A 22,775-nucleotide genomic window follows, 5' to 3' on the forward strand; every position below is an offset into this window, starting at 1 on the left:
TCTCCCTCTCTTCTCCTCCTCTTCTTTTCTCCTCTCCTCTCCTCTCCTCTCCTCTCCTCTCCTCTCCTCTCCTCTCCTCTCCTCCTCTCCTCTCCTCTCCTCTCCTCTCCTCCCTCTCCTCTCTTCTCTTCTCCTCTCCTCTCCTCTCCTCTCCTCTCTCTCCTCTCTTCTTCTCTTCTCTTCTCTTCTCTTCTCTTCTCTTCACTTCTCTTCTCTTCACTTCTCTTCTCTTCTCCTCTCCTCTCCTCTCCTCTCCTCTCCTCTCCTCTCCTCTCCTCTCCTCTCCACTCCTCTCCTCTTCTCTCCTCTCCTCTCCTCTCCTCCCCTCTCCTCTCCTCTCCTCTCCTCTCCTTTCCTCTCTTCTCCTCTCCTCTCCTCTCCTCTCTTCTCTCTCTACAGGTGGGGAATCTGGGTCTTCTCTTCATGCTGCTCTTCTTTATCTTTGCAGCACTGGGAGTTGAATTGTTTGGTGACCTCAGTAAGAACACACACATCTGCTCTGGGTTTAAAATGTTCTCTGCTGGGGCTTAATTCACATGTTTTTTTGCTGTTGTTGTTGATTCCCTTCGTTTTCCTTTATTTAATTAATAGATTTTTACCAATTGTGGCTTAGCGTCCAGATAAATATAATTATTTCACTGTGATTACAATTTAATTGTAATGCCCGTTGTTGTTGTGGAACATACACAGCTCTGATTTTCTCTCCATCTTTCTGTCTCCCTTCTCTGTCTGTCCCTCTTTGTCTCTTCCTCTCTCTGTCTCTCTGTATCTCTCTGTCTCCTGTCTCTCGGTGTCTCCCTCTCTCTGTCTCTCCCTCTCTGTCTCTCTCTGTCTTTCTGTCACTCTGTCTCTCCCTCTCTCTCTCTCTCTCTCTCTCTCTCTCTCTCTCTCTCTCTCTCTCTCTCTCTGTCTCTCTCTCTCTCTGTCTCCCTCTCTCTTTCTCTCTCTCTGCCTCCCTCTCCCTGTCTCTCTCTCTCTGTCTCCCTCTCTCTCTCGGTCTCCCTCTCTCTCTCTCTCTCTCTCTCTCTCTCTCCCTCTCTCAGTTTGTGATGAGCTGCACCCGTGTGAGGGTTTGGGGCGCTATGCTACGTTCAAGAACTTTGGCATGGCCTTCCTACTGCTGTTCAGAGTTTCCACAGGAGACAACTGGAACGGCATTATGAAGGTGAGACTGGTCCACCATTTTGGATCAACTGCTGTTTGTCATTATTCTGGATTGACAGTATACAGTGTCTGTATGTGTTATGTGTCTCTTTCGTCATGTGTTCATCCGAATATGTTTGTCCCCTCCAGGACACCCTGAGAGACTGTCAACAGGAGAATGCAGGCACCTGTTACAACACGGTGGTCTCCCCCATCTACTTCGTCTCCTTTGTGTTGACAGCCCAGTTTGTCCTGGTCAACGTGGTCATAGCCGTCCTCATGAAGCACCTGGAGGAGAGCAACAAAGAGGCCAAGGAGGAGGCAGAGCTGGAGGCTGAACTACAGCTGGAGCTCCAGCATGGAGGAGGGGGAGGCAGTGGGAGATCACCCCAGCTAAGCCACCTGGACTTGGGCATGGAGGTGGGCGGACCTGGTGTCCCCCCCTGGAGGTCTCCAGAGAGGATCCAGAGGAGTGCCAGCGTGATGGTGGATTCTCCCCAAGCAGATATCACCTCAAGAGACATCAGCTCAGGTCCCCTGCTAGTCCTGGAGACACCACTAGAGGTGTGTGGGATTTACACCTATTTGTGTGTGTGTGTGTGCGTGTGCGTGTGCGTGTGTGTGTGTGCGCGTGTGTGTGTGTGTGTTAGTTGGGTTTGGAGTTCATCCCATCCCTTGTTCAGGGACAAAAAGGATTCACCAATGAGGAGCTGCAGGAACATCTGCATTCAGATTTTTTTGTCCGTATCTGTCGAGCTTCTGAAGGAGTTTTTCCGACTTCTCTGTCCACCTATCTGTGTCTCTGTGGCCGTCTGCTCGTAGTGTGTTTGTGTGTCTGTGTCTCTGTGGCCGTCTGCTCGTAGTGTGTCTGTGTCTCTGTGGCCGTCTGCTCGTAGTGTGTCTGTGTCTCTGTGGCCGTCTGCTCGTAGTGTGTCTGTGTCTCTGTGGCCGTCTGCTCGTAGTGTGTCTGTGTCTCTGTGGCCGTCTGCTCGTAGTGTGTCTGTGTCTCTGTGGCCGTCTGCTCGTAGTGTGTCTGTGTGTCTGTGTCTCTGTTGTTGTCTGCTCGTAGTGTGTCTGTGTGTCTGTGTCTCTGTGGCCGTCTGCTCGTAGTGTGTCTGTGTCTCTGTGGCCGTCTGCTCGTAGTGTGTCTGTGTCTCTGTGGCCGTCTGCTCGTAGTGTGTCTGTGTCTCTGTGGCCGTCTGCTCGTAGTGTGTCTGTGTGTCTGTGTGTCTGTGTCTCTGTTGTTGTCTGCTCGTAGTGTGTCTGTGTGTCTGTGTCTCTGTGGCCGTCTGCTCGTAGTGTGTCTGTGTGTCTGTGTCTCTGTGGTCGTCTGCTCATAGTGTGTTTGTGTCTGTCTCTGTGGTCGTCTGCTCGTAGTGTGTCTGTGTGTCTGTGTCTCTGTGGTCGTCTGCTCGTAGTGTGTTTGTGTCTGTCTCTGTGGTCGTCTGCTCATAGTGTGTTTGTGTCTGTCTCTGTGGTCGTCTGCTCGTAGTGTGTTTGTGTTCAACTGGTTTTGTGTCTGTGTGTCTGTGGTCGTCTGCTTGTAGTGTGTCTGTGTCTCTTTGGTCGTCTGCTCGTAGTGTGTTTGTGTTCAACTGGTTGTGTGTCTGTGTGTCTGTGTGTCTGTGTGTCTGTGTGTGCCTCACTAGAGTAGTGCCAGGCATAGTTAGGTCACTGTAGTACCATGGGAAAGACACAACGTCATGCCGTTGACTTGACTACTATTCTCAGCCAACAGGTCTTTTTATAGTGACTAGAGGTTGCGCTGTAGCCCTCTTTCCTCTCTCTCCTTTCTGTCATCCCTCTTTCCTCTCTCTCCTTTCTGTCATCCCTCTTTCCTCTCTCTCCTTTCTGTCATCCCTCTTTCCTCTCTCTCCTTTCTGTCATCCCTCTTTCCTCTCTCTCCTTTCTGTCATCCCTCTTTCCTCTCTCTCCTTTCTGTCATCCCTCTTTCCTCTCTCTCCTTTCTGTCATCCCTCTTTCCTCTCTCTCCTTTCTGTCATCCCTCTTTCCTCTCTCTCCTTTCTGTCATCCCTCTTTCCTCTCTCTCCTTTCTGTCATCCCTCTTTCCTCTCTCTCCTTTCTGTCATCCCTCTTTCCTCTCTCTCCTTTCTGTCATCCCTCTTTCCTCTCTCTCCTCTCTGTCATCCCTCTTTCCTCTCTCTCCTTTCTGTCATCCCTCTTTCCTCTCTCTCCTTTCTGTCATCCCTCTTTCCTCTCTCTCCTTTCTGTCATCCCTCTTTCCTCTCTCTCCTTTCTGTCATCCCTCTTTCCTCTCTCTCCTCTCTGTCATCCCTCTTTCCTCTCTCTCCTTTCTGTCATCCCTCTTTCCTCTCTCTCCTTTCTGTCATCCCTCTCCTCTCTCTCCTTTCTGTCATCCCTCTTTCCTCTCTCTCCTTTCTGTCATCCCTCTCCTCTCTCTCCTTTCTGTCATCCCTCTTTCCTCTCTCTCCTTTCTGTCATCCCTCTTTCCATCTCTCCTTTCTGTCATCCCTCTTTCCTCTCTCTCCTTTCTGTCATCCCTCTTTCCTCTCTCTCCTTTCTGTCATCCCTCTTTCCTCTCTCTCCTTTCTGTCATCCCTCTTTCCTCTCTCTCCTCTCTGTCATCCCTCTTTCCTCTCTCTCCCTTTCTGTCATCCCTCTTTCCTCTCTCTCCTCTCTGTCATCCCTCTTTCCTCTCTCTCCTCTCTGTCATCCCTCTTTCCTCTCTCTCCTTTCTGTCATCCCTCTTTCCTCTCTCTCCTTTCTGTCATCCCTCTTTCCTCTCTCTCCTTTCTGTCATCCCTCTTTCCTCTCTCTCCTTTCTGTCATCCCTCTTTCCTCTCTCTCCTTTCTGTCATCCCTCGCTCTGTGTGGTTAAGTCCATAGCTGTGTGAAGTACGGGCACTGAGGGTGCTGCAGAACCCTCTGAAAAATCACAATAATGAATAAAAAAAAACATCCCCAAACTACTTCCCCCAGCTATGGCTCTGCTCCAATCCTCCTAGTTTTGGAAGTGTTTAACTGCCCCCTTCTGGTCTGGAGAAGGAACCTTCAGTATTTAGGCAGGAGTATAGACGACCTATAGACCAGACCTGAAGCCTGTCCTGAAGCATGTTCACACACCATGTCTTCTCTCTCTCTCTCTCTCTCTCTCTCTCTCTCTCTCTCTCTCTCTCTCTCTCTCTCTCTCTCTCTCTCTCTCTGACTCTCAGCCGCTCTCTCTCACACTCACTAACTCACTCACCCACCCATCTGCCTCACACAATCACCCACCCGCCTCACACAATCACCCACCCGCCTCAACTACACACCAATGCTGAAGTTTCCTCTAGGCCTCAATCTCTGGTACACACCCTCCCCTCAACTCTAACTCAACCCCTCCCTCCAGCTTTCTCTCCAATCCCTGTGGGTTCCTTGGCCCATAATATTATTAGAAAGTGTTCACCCTCCAACATCCCTCTCTCAGCTTGGCTGTACTGGGTAATGATATGGTAGTCTACCTACCTACCTACCACACACACACACACACACACACACACACACACACACACACACACACACACACAATCTTGGCTTCGAGCCTCGAGCCACCCAGGGATTTAACACAAACTAATGATAATAATTTGATTTTGCTGCCAAGCTGGCTAGGCACACACACACACACACACACACACACACACACACACACACACACACACACACACACACACACACACACACACACACACACACACACACACACACACACATCCACACACACACACACACACACAATAAGCAATGTATCCCTGTTGAATTATGCATCCAATGGCCTCTTTTTTTGTCATTCCGGACAAAATGCTACAGCCAATCACATTAGCATTGCCAAACAGCGTTTGCTAAAAGCTTTTAAACGTAATGCTGCAGCATTAATAGCCTCCCTGCTTCTAACTGGTGTGTGATTCTGAAAAGTTGGCAGGCGCCCACTCAGCCTCTAGTTAGGACCTCTGCCCCTTCTGCAAGGTCTGTCAGAAAGCATTTTCCCAATTCATTATCCCGGTTAAGGGTGAGTCAGGGAGGGAGGGAGGGATGCCAAAAACAGTAAGCCTTAAGCAGAGAACCCAAGTTTGAACAATATGGCACCCAGTGTTCTAGAAACAGCCGAGCTAAACTAGCGTTGTATTACATCAAGTCTGTACAGGTTCCTGTTCTTATCCTGTGTCCATTATTACATCAAGTCTTTACAGGTTCCTGTTCTCATCCTGTGTCCATTATTACATCAAGTCTGTACAGGTTCCTGTTCTTATCCTGTGTCCATTATTACATCAAGTCTTTACAGGTTCCTGTTCTCATCCTGTGTCCATTATTACATCAAGTCTGTACAGGTTCCTGTTCTTATCCTGTGTCCATTATTACATCAAGTCTTTACAGGTTCCTGTTCTTATCCTGTGTCCATTATTACATCGTCTGTACAGGTTCCTGTTCTTATCCTGTGTCCATTATTACATCACGTCTGTACAGGTTCCTGTTCTTATCCTGTGTCCATTATTACATCACGTCTGTACAGGTTCCTGTTCTTATCCTGTGTCCATTATTACATCAAGTCTTTACAGGTTCCTGTTCTTATCCTGTGTCCATTATTACATCACGTCTTTACAGGTTCCTGTTCTTATCCTGTGTCCATTATTACATCAAGTCTTTACAGGTTCCTGTTCTTATCCTGTGTCCATTATTACATCAAGTCTTTACAGGTTCCTGTTCTTATCCTGTGTCCATTATTACATCAAGTCTGTACAGGTTCCTGTTCTTATCCTGTGTCCATTATTACATCACGTCTTTACAGGTTCCTGTTCTTATCCTGTGTCCATTATTACATCAAGTCTGTACAGGTTCCTGTTCTTATCCTGTGTCCATTATTACATCACGTCTTTACAGGTTCCTGTTCTTATCCTGTGTCCATTATTACATCAAGTCTGTACAGGTTCCTGTTCTTATCCTGTGTCCATTATTACATCACGTCTGTACAGGTTCCTGTTCTTATCCTGTGTCCATTATTACATCACGTCTGTACAGGTTCCTGTTCTTATCCTGTGTCCATTATTACATCAAGTCTTTACAGGTTCCTGTTCTTATCCTGTGTCCATTATTACATCAAGTCTGTACAGGTTCCTGTTCTTATCCTGTGTCCATTATTACATCGAGTCTGTGCACTGTGTGTAACGGCGTTCTTCGTTTGTTGAAAGAGAGTCGGACCGAAATGCAGCGTGGTGGTTACTCATGTCTTTAATGTAGAAGATAGCGATACATGAAATAACTTAAATAAATACAAAACAACAAACAGAATGTGAAAACTAATTACAGCCTATCTGGTGAACACTACACAGAGACAGGAACAATCACCCACGAAATACAAAGTGAAACCCAGGCTACCTAAATACGGTTCCCAATCAGAGACAACGAGAATCACCTGACTCTGATTGAGAACCGCCTCAGGCAGCCAAGCCTATGCAACACCCCTACTCAGCCGCAATCCCAATAACTACAAAACCCCAATAAGAAATACAACAACATAAACCCATGTCACACCCTGGCCTGACCAACTAATTAACGAAAACACAAAATACTAAAACCAAGGCGTGACAGAACCCCCCCTAAGGCGCGGACTCCCGGACGCACCTCAAAACCATAGGGAGGGTCCGAGTGGGCGTCTGTCCATGGTGGCGGTTCCGGTTAGGGACGTGGACCCCACTCCATAAATGTCATAGTTCCTCCCCTTCGCGTCCTGGGATGATCCACCCTCGCCGCCGACCATGGCCAAAAAGTCCTCACCCAGAACCCCACTGAACTGAGGGGCAGCTCGGGACTGAGGGGAAGCTCGGGACTGAAGGGAAGCTCGGGACTGAGGGGAAGCTCGGGACTGAGGGGAAGCTCGGGACTGAGGGGCAGCTCGGACTGAGGGGCAGCCCAGTATTGAGAGAAAGCCCAGTCATGAGAGAAAGCCCAGCACTGAGAGGAAGCCCAGTACTGAGAGGAATCCCAGTACTGAGATGAAGCCTCAGGCAGGTAGTAGGCTCCGGTAGATCCTGGCTGGCTGGAGGATCTGGAAGATTCTGGTTGACTAGCAGATCTGGAAGATTCTGTTTGACTGGCAGATCTGGAAGAATCTGGATGACTAGCGGATCTGGAAGAGTCTGGTTGACTAGCAGATCTAGAAGAGTCTGGTTGACTAGCAGATCTGGAAGAGTCTGGCTGACTAGCAGATCTGGAAGAGTCTGGCTGACTAGAAGATCTGGAAGAGTCTGGTTGACTAGCAGATCTGGAAGAGTCTGGTTGACTGGCAGATCTGGAAGAGTTTGGTTGACTGGCAGATCTGGAAGAGTCTGGCTGACTGGCAGATCTGGAAGAGTCTGGCTGACTGGCCGTTCTGGAAGTGTCTGGCTGACTGGCAGATCTGGAAGAGTCTGGCTGACTGGCAGATCTGGAAGAGTCTGGCTGACTGGCAGATCTGGAAGAGTCTGGCTGTCTGGCGGATCCTGGCAGACTGACGGCTCTGGCTGCTTCATGCTGACTGGCGGCTCTGGCTGCTCCTTGCAGACTGGCAGCTCCTTGCAGACTGGCAGCTCCTTGCAGACTGGCAGCTCCTTGCAGACTGGCAGCTCCATGCAGACTGGCAGCTCCATGCAGACTGGCAGCTCTGGCTGCTCCATGCAGACTGGCAGCTCTGGCTGCTCCATGCAGACTGGGAGCTCTGGCTGCTCCATGCAGACTGGCAGCTCTGGCTGCTCCATGCAGACTGGCATCTCCGGCTGCTCCATGCAGACTGGCAGCTCTGGCTGCGCTAAATGGGCGGGAGGCTCCGGCAGCGCAGGAGAGGAGGAAGGCTCCGGCAGCGCTAAACAGGCGGGAGAATCCAGCAGCGCTGTAGAGGAGGAAGGCTTCGACAGCGCTGAAGAGGCGGGAGGCTCCGGCAGCGCAGGAGAAGCGAGGCGCACTGTAGGCCTGATGCGTGGTGCTGGCACTGGTGGTACTGGGCCGAGGACACGCACAGGAAACCTGGTGCGGGGAGCTGCCACCGAATGGCTGGTGTGTGGAGGAGACACAGGATGGGCTAGACCGTGAAGGCGCACTGGAGATCTTGAGAGCATTGTTGACACAGGACGTGCAAGGCTAGGGATGTGCACAGGAGGCCTGGTGCGTGAGGCTGGCACCAACTTCACTAGCCAACTAACACGCACCTCAGGACGAGTATGAAGCGCTGACCCAGGTGCCATTAAATCCCTGACACATTCCGTCGGGCGAATTCCATGCAAAAAGCACCAACACAGCAACTCCCTCATTTCTTTCTCCTCCAATTTCCCCATTAACTCCTTCACAGTCTCTGCTTCGCTCACCTCCAACACCGGTTCTGGTCTCCTCCTTGGCTCCTCACGATAAACAGGGAGAGTGAGCTCAGGTCTGACTCCTGACTCTGCCACACTCTCCCTGAGCCTCCCCCCAAGAAATTTTTGGGGCTGACTCTCGGGCTTCCATCCACGTCGCCGCGCTGCCTCCTCATACCGGCTCCTCCCAGGTCTCTCCGCCTCCAGTTCTTCTTTGGGGCGGCGATATTCTCCAGGCTGATTCCAGGGTCCTTCTCCGAACAATTTCTACTCCCAATTCCAGAAGTCCTGTGATCGCTGTTGCTGCCTTTGTTGCTTCTCCTGTGGCTCCTGCCCATTGACACGCTGCTCGGTCCGTGTGTGGTGGGTGATTCTGTAACGGCGTTCTTCGTGAAAGAGAGTCGGACCGAAATGCAGCGTGGTGGTTACTCATGTCTTTAATGTAGAAGATAGCGATACATGAAATAACTTAAATTAATACAAAACAACAAAACAAAACAATACAAAACTAACTAATTACAGCCTATCTGGTGAACACTACACAGAGACAGGAACAATCACCTACGAAATACAAAGTGAAACCCAGGCTACCTAAATACGGTTCCCAATCAGAGACAACGAGAATCACCTGACTCTGATTGAGAACCACCTCAGGCAGCCAAGCCTATGCAACACCCCTACTCAGCCGCAATCCCAATAACTACAAAACCCCAATACCAAATACAAGAACATAAACCCATGTCACACCCTGGTCTGACCAACTAATTAACGAAAACACAAAATACTAAGACGTGACACTGTGCATATATCTGTTGGTCTGTAAGGAGGTTCATATATCTGTTGGTCTGTAATGAGGTTCATATATCTGTTGGTCTGTAATGAGGTTCATATATCTGTTGGTCTGTAATAAGGTTCATATATCTGTTGGTCTGTAATGAGGTTCATATATCTGTTGGTCTGTAATGAGATGCATATATCTGTTGGTCTGTAATGAGATTCATATATCTGTTGGTCTGTAATGAGATGCATATATCTGTTGGTCTGTAATGAGATGCATATATCTGTTGGTCTGTAATGAGATGCATATATCTGTTGGTCTGTAATGAGATGCATATATCTGTTGGTCTGTAATGAGATGCATATATCTGTTGGTCTGTAATGAGATGCATATATCTGTTGGTCTGTAGGGAGGTTCATATATCTGTTGGTCTGTAATGAGATTCATATATCTGTTGGTCTGTAAGGAGGTTCATATATCTGTTGGTCTGTAATGAGATTCATATATCTGTTGGTCTGTAGGGAGGTTCATATATCTGTTGGTCTGTAAGGAGGTTCATATATCTGTTGGTCTGTAAGGAGGTTCATATATCTGTTGGTCTGTAAGGAGATTCATATATCTGTTGGTCTGTAATGAGATTCATATATCTGTTGGTCTGTAGGGAGGTTCATATACAGTGCCTTGCGAAAGTATTCGGCCCCCTTGAACTTTGCGACCTTTTGCCACATTTCAGGCTTCAAACATAAAGATATAAAAATGTATTTTTTTGTGAAGAATCAACATCAAGTGGGACACAATCATGAAGTGGAACGACATTTATTGGATATTTCAAACTTTTTTTAACAAATCAAAAACTATTCAGCCCCCTTAAGTTAATACTTTGTAACGCCACCTTTTGCTGCGATTAAAGCTGTAAGTCGCTTGGTGTATGTCTCTATCAGTTTTGCACATAGAGAGACTGAAATTGTTTCCCATTCCTCCTTGCAAAACAGCTCGAGCTCAGTGAGGTTGGATGGAGAGCATTTGTGAACAGCAGTTTTCAGTTCTTTACACTGATTCTCGATTGGATTCAGGTCTGGACTTTGACTTGGCCATTCTAACACCTGGATATGTTTTTTTTGAACCATTCCATTTTAGATTTTGCTTTATGTTTTGGATCATTGTCTTGTTGGAAGACAAATCTCCGTCCCAGTCTCAGGTCTTTTGCAGACTCCATCAGGTTTTCTTCCAGAATGGTCCTGTATTTGGCTCCATCCATCTTCCCATCAATTTTAACCATTTCCCTGTCCCTGCTGAGGAAAAGCAGGCCCAAACCATGATGCTGCTACCACCATGTTTGACAGTGGGTATGTAGTGTTCAGGGTGATGAGCTGTGTTGCTTTTACGCCAAACATAACGTTTTGCATTGTTGCCAAAAAGTTCCATTTTGGTTTCATCTGACCAGAGCACCTTCTTCCACATGTTTGGTGTGTCTCCCAGGTGGCTTGTGGCAAACTTTAAACGACACTTTTTGTGGATATCTTTAAGAAATGGCTTTCTTCTTGCCACTCTTCCATAAAGGCCAGATTTGTGCAATATACGACTGATTGTTGTCCTATGGACAGAGTCTCCCACCTCAGCTGTAGATCTCTGCAGTTCATCCAGAGTGATCATGGGCCTCTTGGCTGCATCTCTGATCAGTCTTCTCCTTGTATGAGCTGAAAGTTTAGAGGGACGGCCAGGTCTTGGTAGATTTGCAGTGGTCTGATACTCCTTCCATTTCAATATTATCGCTTGCACAGTGCTCCTTGGGATGTTTAAAGCTTGGGAAATATTTTTGTATCCAAATCCGGTTTTAAACTTCTTCGCAACAGTATCTCGGACCTGCCTGGTGTGTTCCTTGTTCTTGATGATGCTCTCTGCGCTTTTAACGGACCTCTGAGACTATCACAGTGCAGGTGCATTTATACGGAGACTTGATTACACACAGGTGGATTGTATTTATCATCATTAGTCATTTATGTCAACATTGGATCATTCAGAGATCCTCACTGAACTTCTGGAGAGAGTTTGCTGCACTGAAAGTAAAGGGGCTGAATAATTTTGCACGCCCTATTTTTCAGTTTTTGTTTTGTTTAAAAGTTTGAAATATCCAATAAATGTCGTTCCACTTCATGATTGTGTCCCACTTGTTGTTGATTCTTCACAAAAAAATACAGTTTTATATCTTTATGTTTGAATCCTGAAATGTGGCAAAGTTCAAGGGGGCCGAATACTTTCGCAAGGCACTGTATCTTCTTGTGCCTGTGTGTTTGTCCATGTTTCTGTTAATTTTTCTGTTGTTGAGTTTGTTTTCAATCTTACGTGTTTGGTGTTGTGCAGGGTTTTAGTTCCATACCAACACGTATGTCACTGGGTGTTGTTACAGCACATTGTGTCTGATGTTCTGATATGTGAGTCATTTCACTGTCTGTGTGATTTGTCAGAGTGAGTGAGTGAGTGAGTGAGTGAGTGAGTGAGTGAGTGAGTGAGTGAGTGAGTGACTGGTAGGGGGTGTGGGGGTGTGTGTGTGAGGGTGAGGGTGTATAGAAGTGGAAGTGCTCTCTGTTCACAAGTCCTTGTCTGTTCTCTATCTAGATCCCTCTAGCGGAGATGGAAGTGCTCTCTCTGGCTCTGTCTCTCTCGCTCTCTCTCCCTCTCTCTCTCCCTCTCTCTCTCTCTGTCTTTCTCCCTCTCTCTCTCTCTCTCTCTCTCTCTCTCTCTCTCTCTCTCTCTCTCTCTCTCTCTCTCTCTCTCGTTCTCTCTCTCTCTCGTTCTCTCTCTCTCTCTTGTGGATCTCTCCTTTTGAGCTGAGGGTAGCTCTGTTGTCTAAACCTATGGCATGAATGATAAACGATCTCAGCAAGAAAAGCATACCAATGCTTTATTCATTTGTTTGACCACAATAAAGACATACACAATATGGTTTCAGTTAGTTTCAGTAACTCTGAGTCCAGTGCCAGGTCTGTGCCAGTCTCCCCTCTGCCACTAGTGCAATGAGGTTGTCTGTCTGGTCTGTCATTCTGTGTGTCAACAATTACTTATTTTATATGTGTTGCTGTGAGTGAGGGCAGAGAGTGTGTGAGAGTGTCTGAGGTCTCTGTAAAAAGCAGTGGTCAGACCTCCAGGAGACTCCAGAAAGAGGCTGAATCTCTCTCTGTCCCCCAGATGGAGTTACTCGATCCTGGGGAGTCGTTGGAGGACAACCTGCTAAGAGTACGGAAGTCAATGGTGGGCCGCACCCACTCCCTACCCAATGACAGCTATATGTTCCTGTCTCTGAAGCCCTTTGGGTCCCCAGGAGCCAGCCTGGCCCCTGGTTTAGCCTCACAGACACAGACTACAGGACCACAGCACATACAGACCATCAACAAGGCCCTGTCAGGTACAGTACAGACAATCCCTCTACATGCTGACACTGTTCACACAAGCGCACACACACACACACACACACACACACACACACACACACACACACACACACACACACACACACACACACACACACACACACACACACACACACACACACACAGGCACGCACACACCAGACAGGTCACTCGACATCCAAGACGATATTCGATGGCCGACCAGGTCCCAGGACTTTCGGGAGAAGACATCAAAACTGGCCACTAAGGGCAACGGCGAGTGCTCTAACCATTAGGTAGGGTTGTGGTTTGTCAGGGCGAATGGGGATGTGTCCAATCCCAGGGTTCAATCCCAGCGTTCAATCCCAGCGTTCAATCCCAGCGTTCAATCCCAGCATTCAATTCCAGTTTTCAATCCCAGCGTTCAATCCCAGCGTTCAATCCCAGCGTTCAATCCCAGCGTTCAATCCCAGGGTTCAATCCCAGCGTTCAATCCCAGCGTTCAATCCCAGCGTTCAATCCCAGTGCCACGCTTTCATTTGACCTTATACTAAACTTTAACCCTTTTAGCTCAATCATTCTGAATAATAGCCTAAACTTTGACATTGTTTATCACCCCCCCCTCCACACGCAGACAAATGTTGGAAATTGAAGTCAGACCGTGAGACCTTGTTGCATGCACACATGTACACTCACTCACTCACTCACTCACTCACTCACACCCTCACTCTACTCAGACTCTTTCCCCTCAATAAAAGTGTTCAGGAAAACTGAAAAGTAATTTCCCGAACAGTAGGACATGTAGCCAACTTTATCCACACATACTGTTTTGAAAATGACTTTTTATTTTTGTGTGTAAAGAACTATCTGTGTTGTTTGTGTTTCCTCAGGCTCATGTACCTCGCTACGGACCCAACCAGACGACAGACCCAGCAGTCCTCACAGCCTTTCACACTCCCAGAGTATACACACACTCCCAGAGTATACACACACTCCCAGAGTATACACAAACTCAGCCTTTCACACTCCCAGAGTATACACACACTCCCAGAGTATACACAAACTCAGCCTTTCACACTCCCAGAGTATACACACACTCCCAGAGTATACACACACTCCCAGAGGATACACACACTCAGCCGCACGCTCCGCAGACAGGTGAGCTACACACACACACACACACACACACACACACACACACACACACACACACACACACACACACACACACACACACACACACACACACACACAGCCACACACACAGCCACACACACACACACACACACACACACACACACACACACACACACACACACACACACACACACACACACACACACACACACACACACACACACACAGCCACACAAACACACAGCTACACACAGCCACACACAGCCACACACAGCCACAGCCACACACAGTCACACACACACACAGCCACACAAACACACAGCCACACAAACACACAGCCACACACCAGAGGTATCAAAAAAAATTGAAATTACTTACTTAATTGTCTTGTTCTTCTAATTTTTCTACTATGATGTTACGCTCATCCTAAACTGTCCTGTCCATCCTCTCTGTCCATCCTCTCTGTTCTTTCTGTCCTTCCTGTCCGTCCTCTTTGTTCTTCCTGTCCTTCCTCTCTGTTCTTCCTGTTCTTCCTCTCTGTTCTTCCTGTTCTTCCTGTCCTTCCTCTCTGTTCTTTCTGTCCTTCCTGTCCTTCCTCTCTGTTCTTCCTGTCCTTCCTCTCTGTTCTTCCTGTTCTTCCTCTCTGTTCTTTCTGTCCTTCCTGTCCTTCCTCTCTGTCCTTCCTGTCCTTCCTCTCTGTCCATCCTGTCCTTCCTCTCTGTTCTTTCTGTCCTTCCTGTCCTTCCTCTCTGTCCTTCCTGTCCTTCCTCTCTGTTCTTCCTGTCCTTCCTCTCTGTCCTTCCTGTCCTTCCTCTCTGTTCTTCCTGTTCTTCCTGTCCTTCCTCTCTGTTCTTCCTGTCCTTCCTCTCTGTTCTTCCTGTTCTTCCTGTCTGTTCTTCCTGTTCTTCCTGTCCTTCCTCTCTGTTCTTCCTCTTCTTCCTCTCTGTTCTTCCTGTTCTTCCTCTCTGTTCTTCCTGTCCTTCCTCTCTATTCTTCCTGTTCTTCCTCTCTGTTCTTCCTGTCCTTCCTCTCTGTTCTTCCTCTCCTTCCTCTCTATTCTTCCTGTTCTTCCTCTCTGTTCTTCCTGTCCTTCCTCTCTGTTCTTCCTGTCCTTCCTCTCTATTCTTCCTGTTCTTCCTCTCTGTTCTTCCTGTCCTTCCTCTCTATTCTTCCTGTTCTTCCTGTCTGTTCTTCCTGTCCATCCTCTCTGTCCTTCCTCTCTGTTCTTCCTGTCCTTCCTCTCTATTCTTCCTGTTCTTCCTCTCTGTTCTTCCTCTCCTTCCTCTCTATTCTTCCTGTTCTTCCTGTCTGTTCTTCCTGTCCATCCTCTCTGTCCTTCCTCTCTGTTCTTCCTGTTCTTCCTCTCTATTCTTCCTGTCTGTTCTTCCTGTTCTTCCTCTCTGTTCTTCATGTCCTTCCTCTCTCTTCTTCCTGTTCTTCCTCTCTGTCCTTCCTGTTCTTCCTGTCTGTTCTTCCTGTCCTTCCTCTCTGTTCTTTCTGTCCTTCCTGTCCTTCCTCTCTGTCCTTCCTGTCCTTCCTCTCTGTCCATCCTGTCCTTCCTCTCTGTTCTTTCTGTCCTTCCTGTCCTTCCTCTCTGTCCTTCCTGTCCTTCCTCTCTGTTCTTCCTGTCCTTCCTCTCTGTCCTTCCTGTCCTTCCTCTCTGTTCTTCCTGTTCTTCCTGTCCTTCCTCTCTGTTCTTCCTGTCCTTCCTCTCTGTTCTTCCTGTTCTTCCTGTCTGTTCTTCCTGTTCTTCCTGTCCTTCCTCTCTGTTCTTCCTCTTCTTCCTCTCTGTTCTTCCTGTTCTTCCTCTCTGTTCTTCCTGTCCTTCCTCTCTATTCTTCCTGTTCTTCCTCTTTTCTTCCTGTCCTTCCTCTCTGTTCTTCCTTCCTTCCTCTCTATTCTTCCTGTTCTTCCTCTCTGTTCTTCCTGTCCTTCCTCTCTGTTCTTCCTGTCCTTCCTCTCTATTCTTCCTGTTCTTCCTCTCTGTTCTTCCTCTCCTTCCTCTCTATTCTTCCTGTTCTTCCTGTCTGTTCTTCCTGTCCATCCTCTCTGTCCTTCCTCTCTGTTCTTCCTGTCCTTCCTCTCTATTCTTCCTGTTCTTCCTCTCTGTTCTTCCTCTCCTTCCTCTCTGTTCTTCCTGTTCTTCCTGTCTGTTCTTCCTGTCCATCCTCTCTGTCCTTCCTCTCTGTTCTTCCTGTTCTTCCTCTCTATTCTTCCTGTCTGTTCTTCCTGTTCTTCCTCTCTGTTCTTCATGTCCTTCCTCTCTCTTCTTCCTGTTCTTCCTCTCTGTCCTTCCTGTTCTTCCTGTCTGTTCTTCCTGTCCTTCCTCTCTGTTCTTCCTGTCCTTCTGTTCTTCCTGTCCTTCCTCTCTGTTCTTCATGTCCTTCCTCTCTCTTCTTCCTTTCCTTCCTATCTGTTCTTCCTGTCCTTCCTCTCTGTTCTTCCTGTCCTTCCTCTCTGTCCTTCCTGTTCTTCCTCTTTGTTCTTCCTTTTCTTCCTGTCCTTCCTCTCTTTTCTTCCTGTCCTTCCTGTCCTTCCTATCTGTTCTTCCTGTTCTTCCTCTCTGTTCTTCCTGCCCTTCCTCTCTGTCCTTCCTGTCCTTCCTCTTTGTTCTTCCTTTTCTTCCTGTCCTTCCTCTCTTTTCTTCCTGTCCTTCCTGTTCTTCCTCTCTGTTATTCCTGTCCTTCCTCTCTGTTCTTCCTGTCCTTCCTCTCTGTTCTTCCTGTTCTTCCTCTCTGTTCTTCCTGTCCTTCCTGTCTGTTCTTCCTGTCCTTCCTGTCCTTCCTCTCTGTTCTTCCTGTCCTTCCTCTCTATTCTACCTGTCCTTCCTCTCTGTTCTTCCTGTCCTTCCTGTCCTTCCTCTCTGTTATCCATGTCCTTCCTCTCTGTTCTTCCTGCCCTTCCTGTCGTTCATGTCTGTTCTTCCTGTCCTTCCTGTCCTTCCTCTCTGTTTTTCCTGTCCTTCCTCTCTGTTCTACCTGTCCTTCCTCTCTGTTCTTCCTGTCCTTCCTGTCCTTCCTCTCTGTTATCCCTGTCCTTCATCTCTGTTCTTCCTGTCCTTCATGTCCTTCCTCTCTCTTCTTCCTGTTCTTCCTCTCTGTTTTTCCTGTGCTTCCTCTCTGTTCTTCCTGTCCTTCCTCTCTGTTCTTCCTGTCCTTCCTCTCTGTTCTTCCTGTCCTTCCTCTCTGTTCTTCCTGGTTTCCTCTCTGTCCTTCTTGCCCTTCCTCTCTCTTCTTCCTGTCCTTCCTCTCTGTTCTTCCTGTCCTTCCTATCTCTTCTTCCTGTCCTTCCTTTCTGTTCTTCTTGTCCTTCCTGTCCTTCCTTTCTGTTCTTCTTGTCCTTCCTGTCCTTCCTCTCTGTTCTTCCTGTCCTTCCTCTCTGTACTTCCTGTTCTTCCTGTCTGTTCTTCCTGTTCTTCCTGTCCTTCCTCTCTGTACTTCCTGTTCTTCCTGTCTGTTCTTCCTGTTCTTCCTGTCCTTCCTCTCTGTTCTTCCTGTCCTTCCTCTCTATTCTTCCTGTCTGTTCTTCCTGCCCTTCCTCTCTGTTCTTCCTGTCCTTCCTCTCTGTTTTTCCTGTGCTTCCTCTCTGTTCTTCCTGTCCTTCCTCTCTGTTCTTCCTGTCCTTCCTCTCTGTTCTTCCTGTCCTTCCTCTCTGTTCTTCCTGGTTTCCTCTCTGTCCTTCTTGCCCTTCCTCTCTCTTCTTCCTGTCCTTCCTCTCTGTTCTTCCTGTCCTTCCTATCTCTTCTTCCTGTCCTTCCTGTCTGTTCTTCCTGTCTGTTCTTCCTGTTCTTCCTGTCCTTCCTCTCTGTGCTTCCTGTCCTTCCTCTCTATTCTTCCTGTCTGTTCTTCCTGTCCTTCCTCTCTGTTCTTCCTGTCCTTCCTCTCTGTGCTTCCTGTCCTCCCTCTCTATTCTTCCTGTCCTTCCTCTCTGTGCTTCCTGTCCTCCCTCTCTATTCTTCCTGTCCTTCCTCTCTGTTCTGCTTGCTCTCTTTGTGCTCTTAATGTTGTCCATCTTCTCTCCTCCCTCTGACTCCCTTCTTCCTCTCTGTTCTCTGTGTAACTATGGTCTCCATCCCTCCTCCCTCACAATGCTCTTGATCTTCTGTCCATCTCTCTGTCCGTCCTGTCCTGCATCTGTTCTGTATCTGTTACTAACAGAGTGTAGTTTAGTAACCGTCAGACGCATAACACCTGCTGAAAAACATGCACACTTCACTAACTCCTGACCTGCTATCACTGATATACTGAGCATCCCTATTCAACCCCCAACACAAACACACACCCCTTTCCTCTGACCTCTCCTCCTCCCCTGCTTCCTCCCACCATTTGGGGCGGCAGGGTAGCCTAGTGGTTAGAGCGTTTGACTAGTAACCGAAAGGTTGCAAGTACGAATCACCGAGCTGACAAGGTACAAATCTGTCGTTCTGCCTTTGAACAGGCAGTTAACCCACTGTTCCTAGGCCGTCATTGAAAATAAGACTTTGTTCTTAACTGACTTGCCTAGTAAAATTTAATAAAATAAAATTCATTGTCTGCCTGCCTGCCTGCCTGTCTTCTAACCATCTGCCTCACACAATAAATCTCACCGGTGGCAGGTAGTGTTGAACATAGTTTTGGAATGGCTAGACTGTGTTAATTCTCATGGAAATAGGGGGCTATGTCATTTATGAACCCCTCTGAGGTCACATGATCTACCTAGTGATATCTTTATCACACAGTCGTTGATTGATGGAATGTACTGTATTTTTGTTTGAAATGCAGTCACTTTGCCTATGAACGGTAGACGGTTGGCCTACATATCACAATGTTGTAGCTATTACACTGTTAAGACTCAGGGTTTAAATCAGTACTGTCAGTTCTGTCAAGAACAATATTTGGCCGCATATTTTATATTACTGTTTTGGAACACTTTGTTGGCCTTTTTGTGCGAGGTTGTGATTGTATGAAGATGATTATGCTTATGAAATATTTACTATCGCGAAAAAGTTGTAATATCAACGTTTTTTTGTGTTACCCAGTGTGACAGGAAATGTTCCAATATCACAAATAGGTATTAGTTCTAAATGTAGGTGGAGTGGCGATATTGTGGCTGTGGCTTGGCAATAATATATTAGTCCACTAGATGTCACTGTTGTCACAGCTATGCTTTCTGTCAAGACTCACAAATAACAGTCGCTAAACAGTCATGTCCCGTTTGTCCCAAAACTCTCAAATAGTTTCCTTTTTCCTTTCTCTGTGCATATTTTGTCACAAAGCAACCGAGATACTGCAGAAGATAAGGAAAGAGAGCTATATGAGACTTGTGTAGTGTGTCATCATGTTCTACTAACCTTTCTTCTCCTGTCGTACCCTCTGACCTCTGACCTCTCTGAGGAGACAAGGCTGAAGGGCTGCCCGATAGTACCACCCTCTAACGGTTCAATAGATTTTAGTCGTTGGGTGTTAGCTGATTGTGTTAACAAAGGGGTATTGTCGGTATGGAACACGATACCCTACAACCTTAGAGCAGGGATCCCCAACTGGCCCCCTTTGGGACGAATTTGGCCCTTGGGTGGTTTTACTGTTCCACCCATATTTTCTAAGAAAAAAATTATATTTATAATAATGTTTCTTTAAATATTTGTTTATTGTTGGTTATACATTTTATTTTTAAACACTAGGAAATCAGCTCCAAGTGATTTGAATTTAAGAAATCTGTTCCCAAGTTCTTCCACGCATAATAGATATATGTACAAATGTAAGCAAGATTTGAAATTATTATGTTTAAGTCAAACATTGTATCTGTTTGAGCTTCTTGTGGTCAATTTTCATTCTACAAATGTATTTGTAATTATGTTCCGACCACGCGAACATCCACTGAAGACAAAATTAGCTAGTGTAAGGTCTAGGGGTCGATTTGGGATTGGGCCTATGACATTGGGCAACCATGGTTTTACCCAGTGCCCGAGCTGAGACAAACTGTACCCTACAACTGCTGCTACTGTAAAACATGTGCTGTCACTCAATCTCTTTATGATACAGATACTACTGACACATATTTGAATCTGAAATAGTTTTCTTGTGCAATAAACATACAGCAATACACTTAATAGTTGACCTATAAGTTCAATGTATTGTAGTTGCAACATTGCCTCTGTATCACAATGAGGCATTGTTGGTATTGGGACCATGCTGGTCTAATAGTAAACTTTGACCTTCACGGCTATTGGCCATCCTCACTCAGTCACCCCACACTAACCTGTCTCCCCCCTCTCACCTCCTTATGTCCCCCTAAACCCTCATCCCTTCTCTCACTCTCAACTCCTCACTGCCTCACCCCTCTCCATGTCCATCTTTCCCTCTCATCTTCCACCTTTCTCCCCTTCTATCAAACTCTCACTTACTTCCTGCCTCCCTTTCCCCCTCCCTCTCCCCCTTCCTCTGCCAGGTATCTAATGACTCAAAGGAGGTCCTGTGTTCTGATGGAGGTGAGGAGGTAGTCCTCCATGTTGCTTCCCTCTCCTCCTCATCTTCCTTGCCCTCCCATCTTCATCAGCAGCCTGCTCTCCAGTTGGTCCCTACCACCCCAGGGGCATCCCCTAAACCGTCTCGCCCCAGGAGTGTCCACACCCAGCACCCCTCTTCCCACTCCTTACCCCCTCCTCCCCTTCCTCCCACTCGCCCCTGGAGACAGGAAGAGGCCTCGGCTGATAAGGAAGTGTCGCTCATCACCAGGGCGGGGCTGGCGGGGATTGACGATGTCATCGGGGTTGGACTGGGGTCAGAGGACGGAGGTCTCGAGGACAGTTACAAAGGTTACTGGGTTGGTCGTGGTGGGGGGCAGTTGAAGAGGTTCACAGTGCTGACACCCAGGGGCGGAGCGTCCTTGCGCCCCGGTCACGCCCCCTGTTCTGGTTGGACGATCCTCGACGCCACTCAGTGGAGGTGTGTTCGTCTGTAGAGTCCAGCCCCCAGCACAGCACCACGTCCTCGGGGTTCGTCTCCCGAGCAGACCGCCTCCAGATGCATTCCCAGACCACCACCCTGCCCTCTCCCCGACGCAAGAAAAAAATGAGCCTCCCGTGTATCTCCGTCGACCCCCCTGATGGACTGGAGCCCCAGTCCGGCCTCCACCCTGCCCCAGGGGGGAGGGGGCCTGGGGATGCCACCTCCCTTACATGGCCGGGATACCTCCTGTCTAAGGAGACGGGCTCCCTCCAGTGACTCCAAGGACTCCATTGACCTGCGGGTAGGGGAGGGCCTGGGGCTTGGGCTGTGCCAGGAGGGAGGTGGGTCCAACCCCAATCCCATGCTGTTGACTCTGCTGAGCTTCTTTGAGAAAACAAGCTCTGAGCACTGAACACTGACACAAACACTGATGTAAACACAATCACTTATGTACACACACAGAAAGGAACAATACACACATGCACATAGGCAAACAGCCACACATCCAAACACACGATGCACTTGGTATCCGTGATGATGGTAGTCCTAGTAATAATGCCGTAGAGAGTAAATATGGTAAAACTACAACAAAGCGGTCAAATCAACCTTGTTTTTTTTTGAAGATCAGTGCGGTACAGTCGTAGTTTGACCAGTCCTTGTCTTTCCAAAACAACAAGAACACAGCATAAACAGAGAAGGAAGATGACTGATTCTCTTCCACCATGCCTGCAAGCCATTGGCTGCCGGTTGACCCCATGACCTCTGGAGTGATGTCAGCACCAAGGACTTTGAATAGCAACCCCTGTGGCCGCTATAGGTACTGCTCGGTGTTAATGGGACTTCGCCCTCACACGGGCAACAGTGGAGATACAAAGCAATATGAACGTTTTTGAGACAATTTTTCTTAAATTATTGGGCCATAGTGTTTGTACAGATGTATAATTGATTTATTTCATTATATTTTGACATTTTGTGATTGGTTTTATCCTCCTTGTTTGTTTCAATGTTCAAAATAATTGTTGGTTTGGTCCGTTTTGTTCTATTTTTTCACCATAGAGATATTTTGTAGCTTTCTTAATTTGCTGAAAGAAAGTGAATTATGTGCTGAGAATCATGTATTTGAAGGAATATATATATATATATATATATATATATATATATATACATATATGTACAGTGCCTTCGGAGAGTATTCAGACCCTTGACTTTTTCCACATTTTGTTACTTTACAACCTTATTCTAAAATGTATTGAATAGTTTTTTCCCTCCTCATCAATCTACACAGCAAAAACAGGTTTCCAGATAATATATATTTTTTTTTTGCAAATAAAAAACTGAAATATTACATTCACATAAGTATTCAAACCCTTTACTCAGTACTTAGGGCTGCAATCCATTAACGGGATGATATGACAACAGCCACTGAAAGTGCAGGGAGCCAAATTCAAAATAACAGAAATCTCATAATTAAAATTCCTCAAACATATGTATCTTATACCGTTTTCAAGTAGGCTTTACAGCGAAAGCACCACAAATGATTATGTTAGGTCACCACCAACTCACAGAAAAACCCAGCCATTTTTCCAGCCAAAGAGAGGAGTCACAAAAAGCACAAATAGAGATCAAATTAAATCACTAACCTTTGATGATCTTCATCAGATGACACTCAAAGGACTTCATGTTACACAATACATGTATGTTTTGTTTGATGAAGTTCATGTTTATATAAAAACATCTGAGTTTACATTGGCGCGTTATGTTCACTAGTTCCAAAAATATCCGGTGATATTGCAGAGAGCCACATCATTTTGCAGAAGTACTCATTATAATTGTCAATAAATACATTTGTTAGACATGGAAATATAGATATACCTCTCCTTAATGCAACCGCTGTGTCAGATTTCAAAAACACTTTACCGAAAAAGCATACCATGCAATAATCTGAGACGGCGCTCAGAAAATAAATACAATTTCCACCATGTTGGAGTCAACAGGAATCGGAAATCACATTATAAATATTCCCTTACCTTTGACGCTCTTCATCAGAATGCACTCCCAGGAATCC

General features: G+C 47.0%; 1 protein-coding gene and 1 pseudogene across 1 annotated transcript in view; both read left to right on the top strand.

Moving 5' to 3' along the window:
• The window catches only part of LOC135505195 (voltage-dependent T-type calcium channel subunit alpha-1G-like), a 235,965-nt gene extending 215,616 nt beyond the window's left edge, over window positions 1-20,349 (top strand). The window contains exons 28-33 of the mRNA XM_064924359.1: window positions 400-478; window positions 1,044-1,165; window positions 1,294-1,707; window positions 12,448-12,664; window positions 13,538-13,805; window positions 20,211-20,349. Coding sequence (XP_064780431.1) covers window positions 400-478; window positions 1,044-1,165; window positions 1,294-1,707; window positions 12,448-12,664; window positions 13,538-13,805; window positions 20,211-20,262 — 1,152 coding nt within the window. The 3' untranslated portion in view covers window positions 20,263-20,349. The remainder of the gene's footprint in view (window positions 1-399; window positions 479-1,043; window positions 1,166-1,293; window positions 1,708-12,447; window positions 12,665-13,537; window positions 13,806-20,210) is intronic.
• LOC135559416 (voltage-dependent T-type calcium channel subunit alpha-1G-like) lies at window positions 20,269-21,813 on the top strand (annotated as a pseudogene).
• The last annotated feature ends 962 nt before the right edge of the window (window positions 21,814-22,775 follow it).

The sequence above is a fragment of the Oncorhynchus masou genome, chromosome 18 (genome assembly GCF_036934945.1).
Source record: "Oncorhynchus masou masou isolate Uvic2021 chromosome 18, UVic_Omas_1.1, whole genome shotgun sequence".
In the NCBI taxonomy this organism is placed as follows: domain Eukaryota; kingdom Metazoa; phylum Chordata; class Actinopteri; order Salmoniformes; family Salmonidae; genus Oncorhynchus; species Oncorhynchus masou.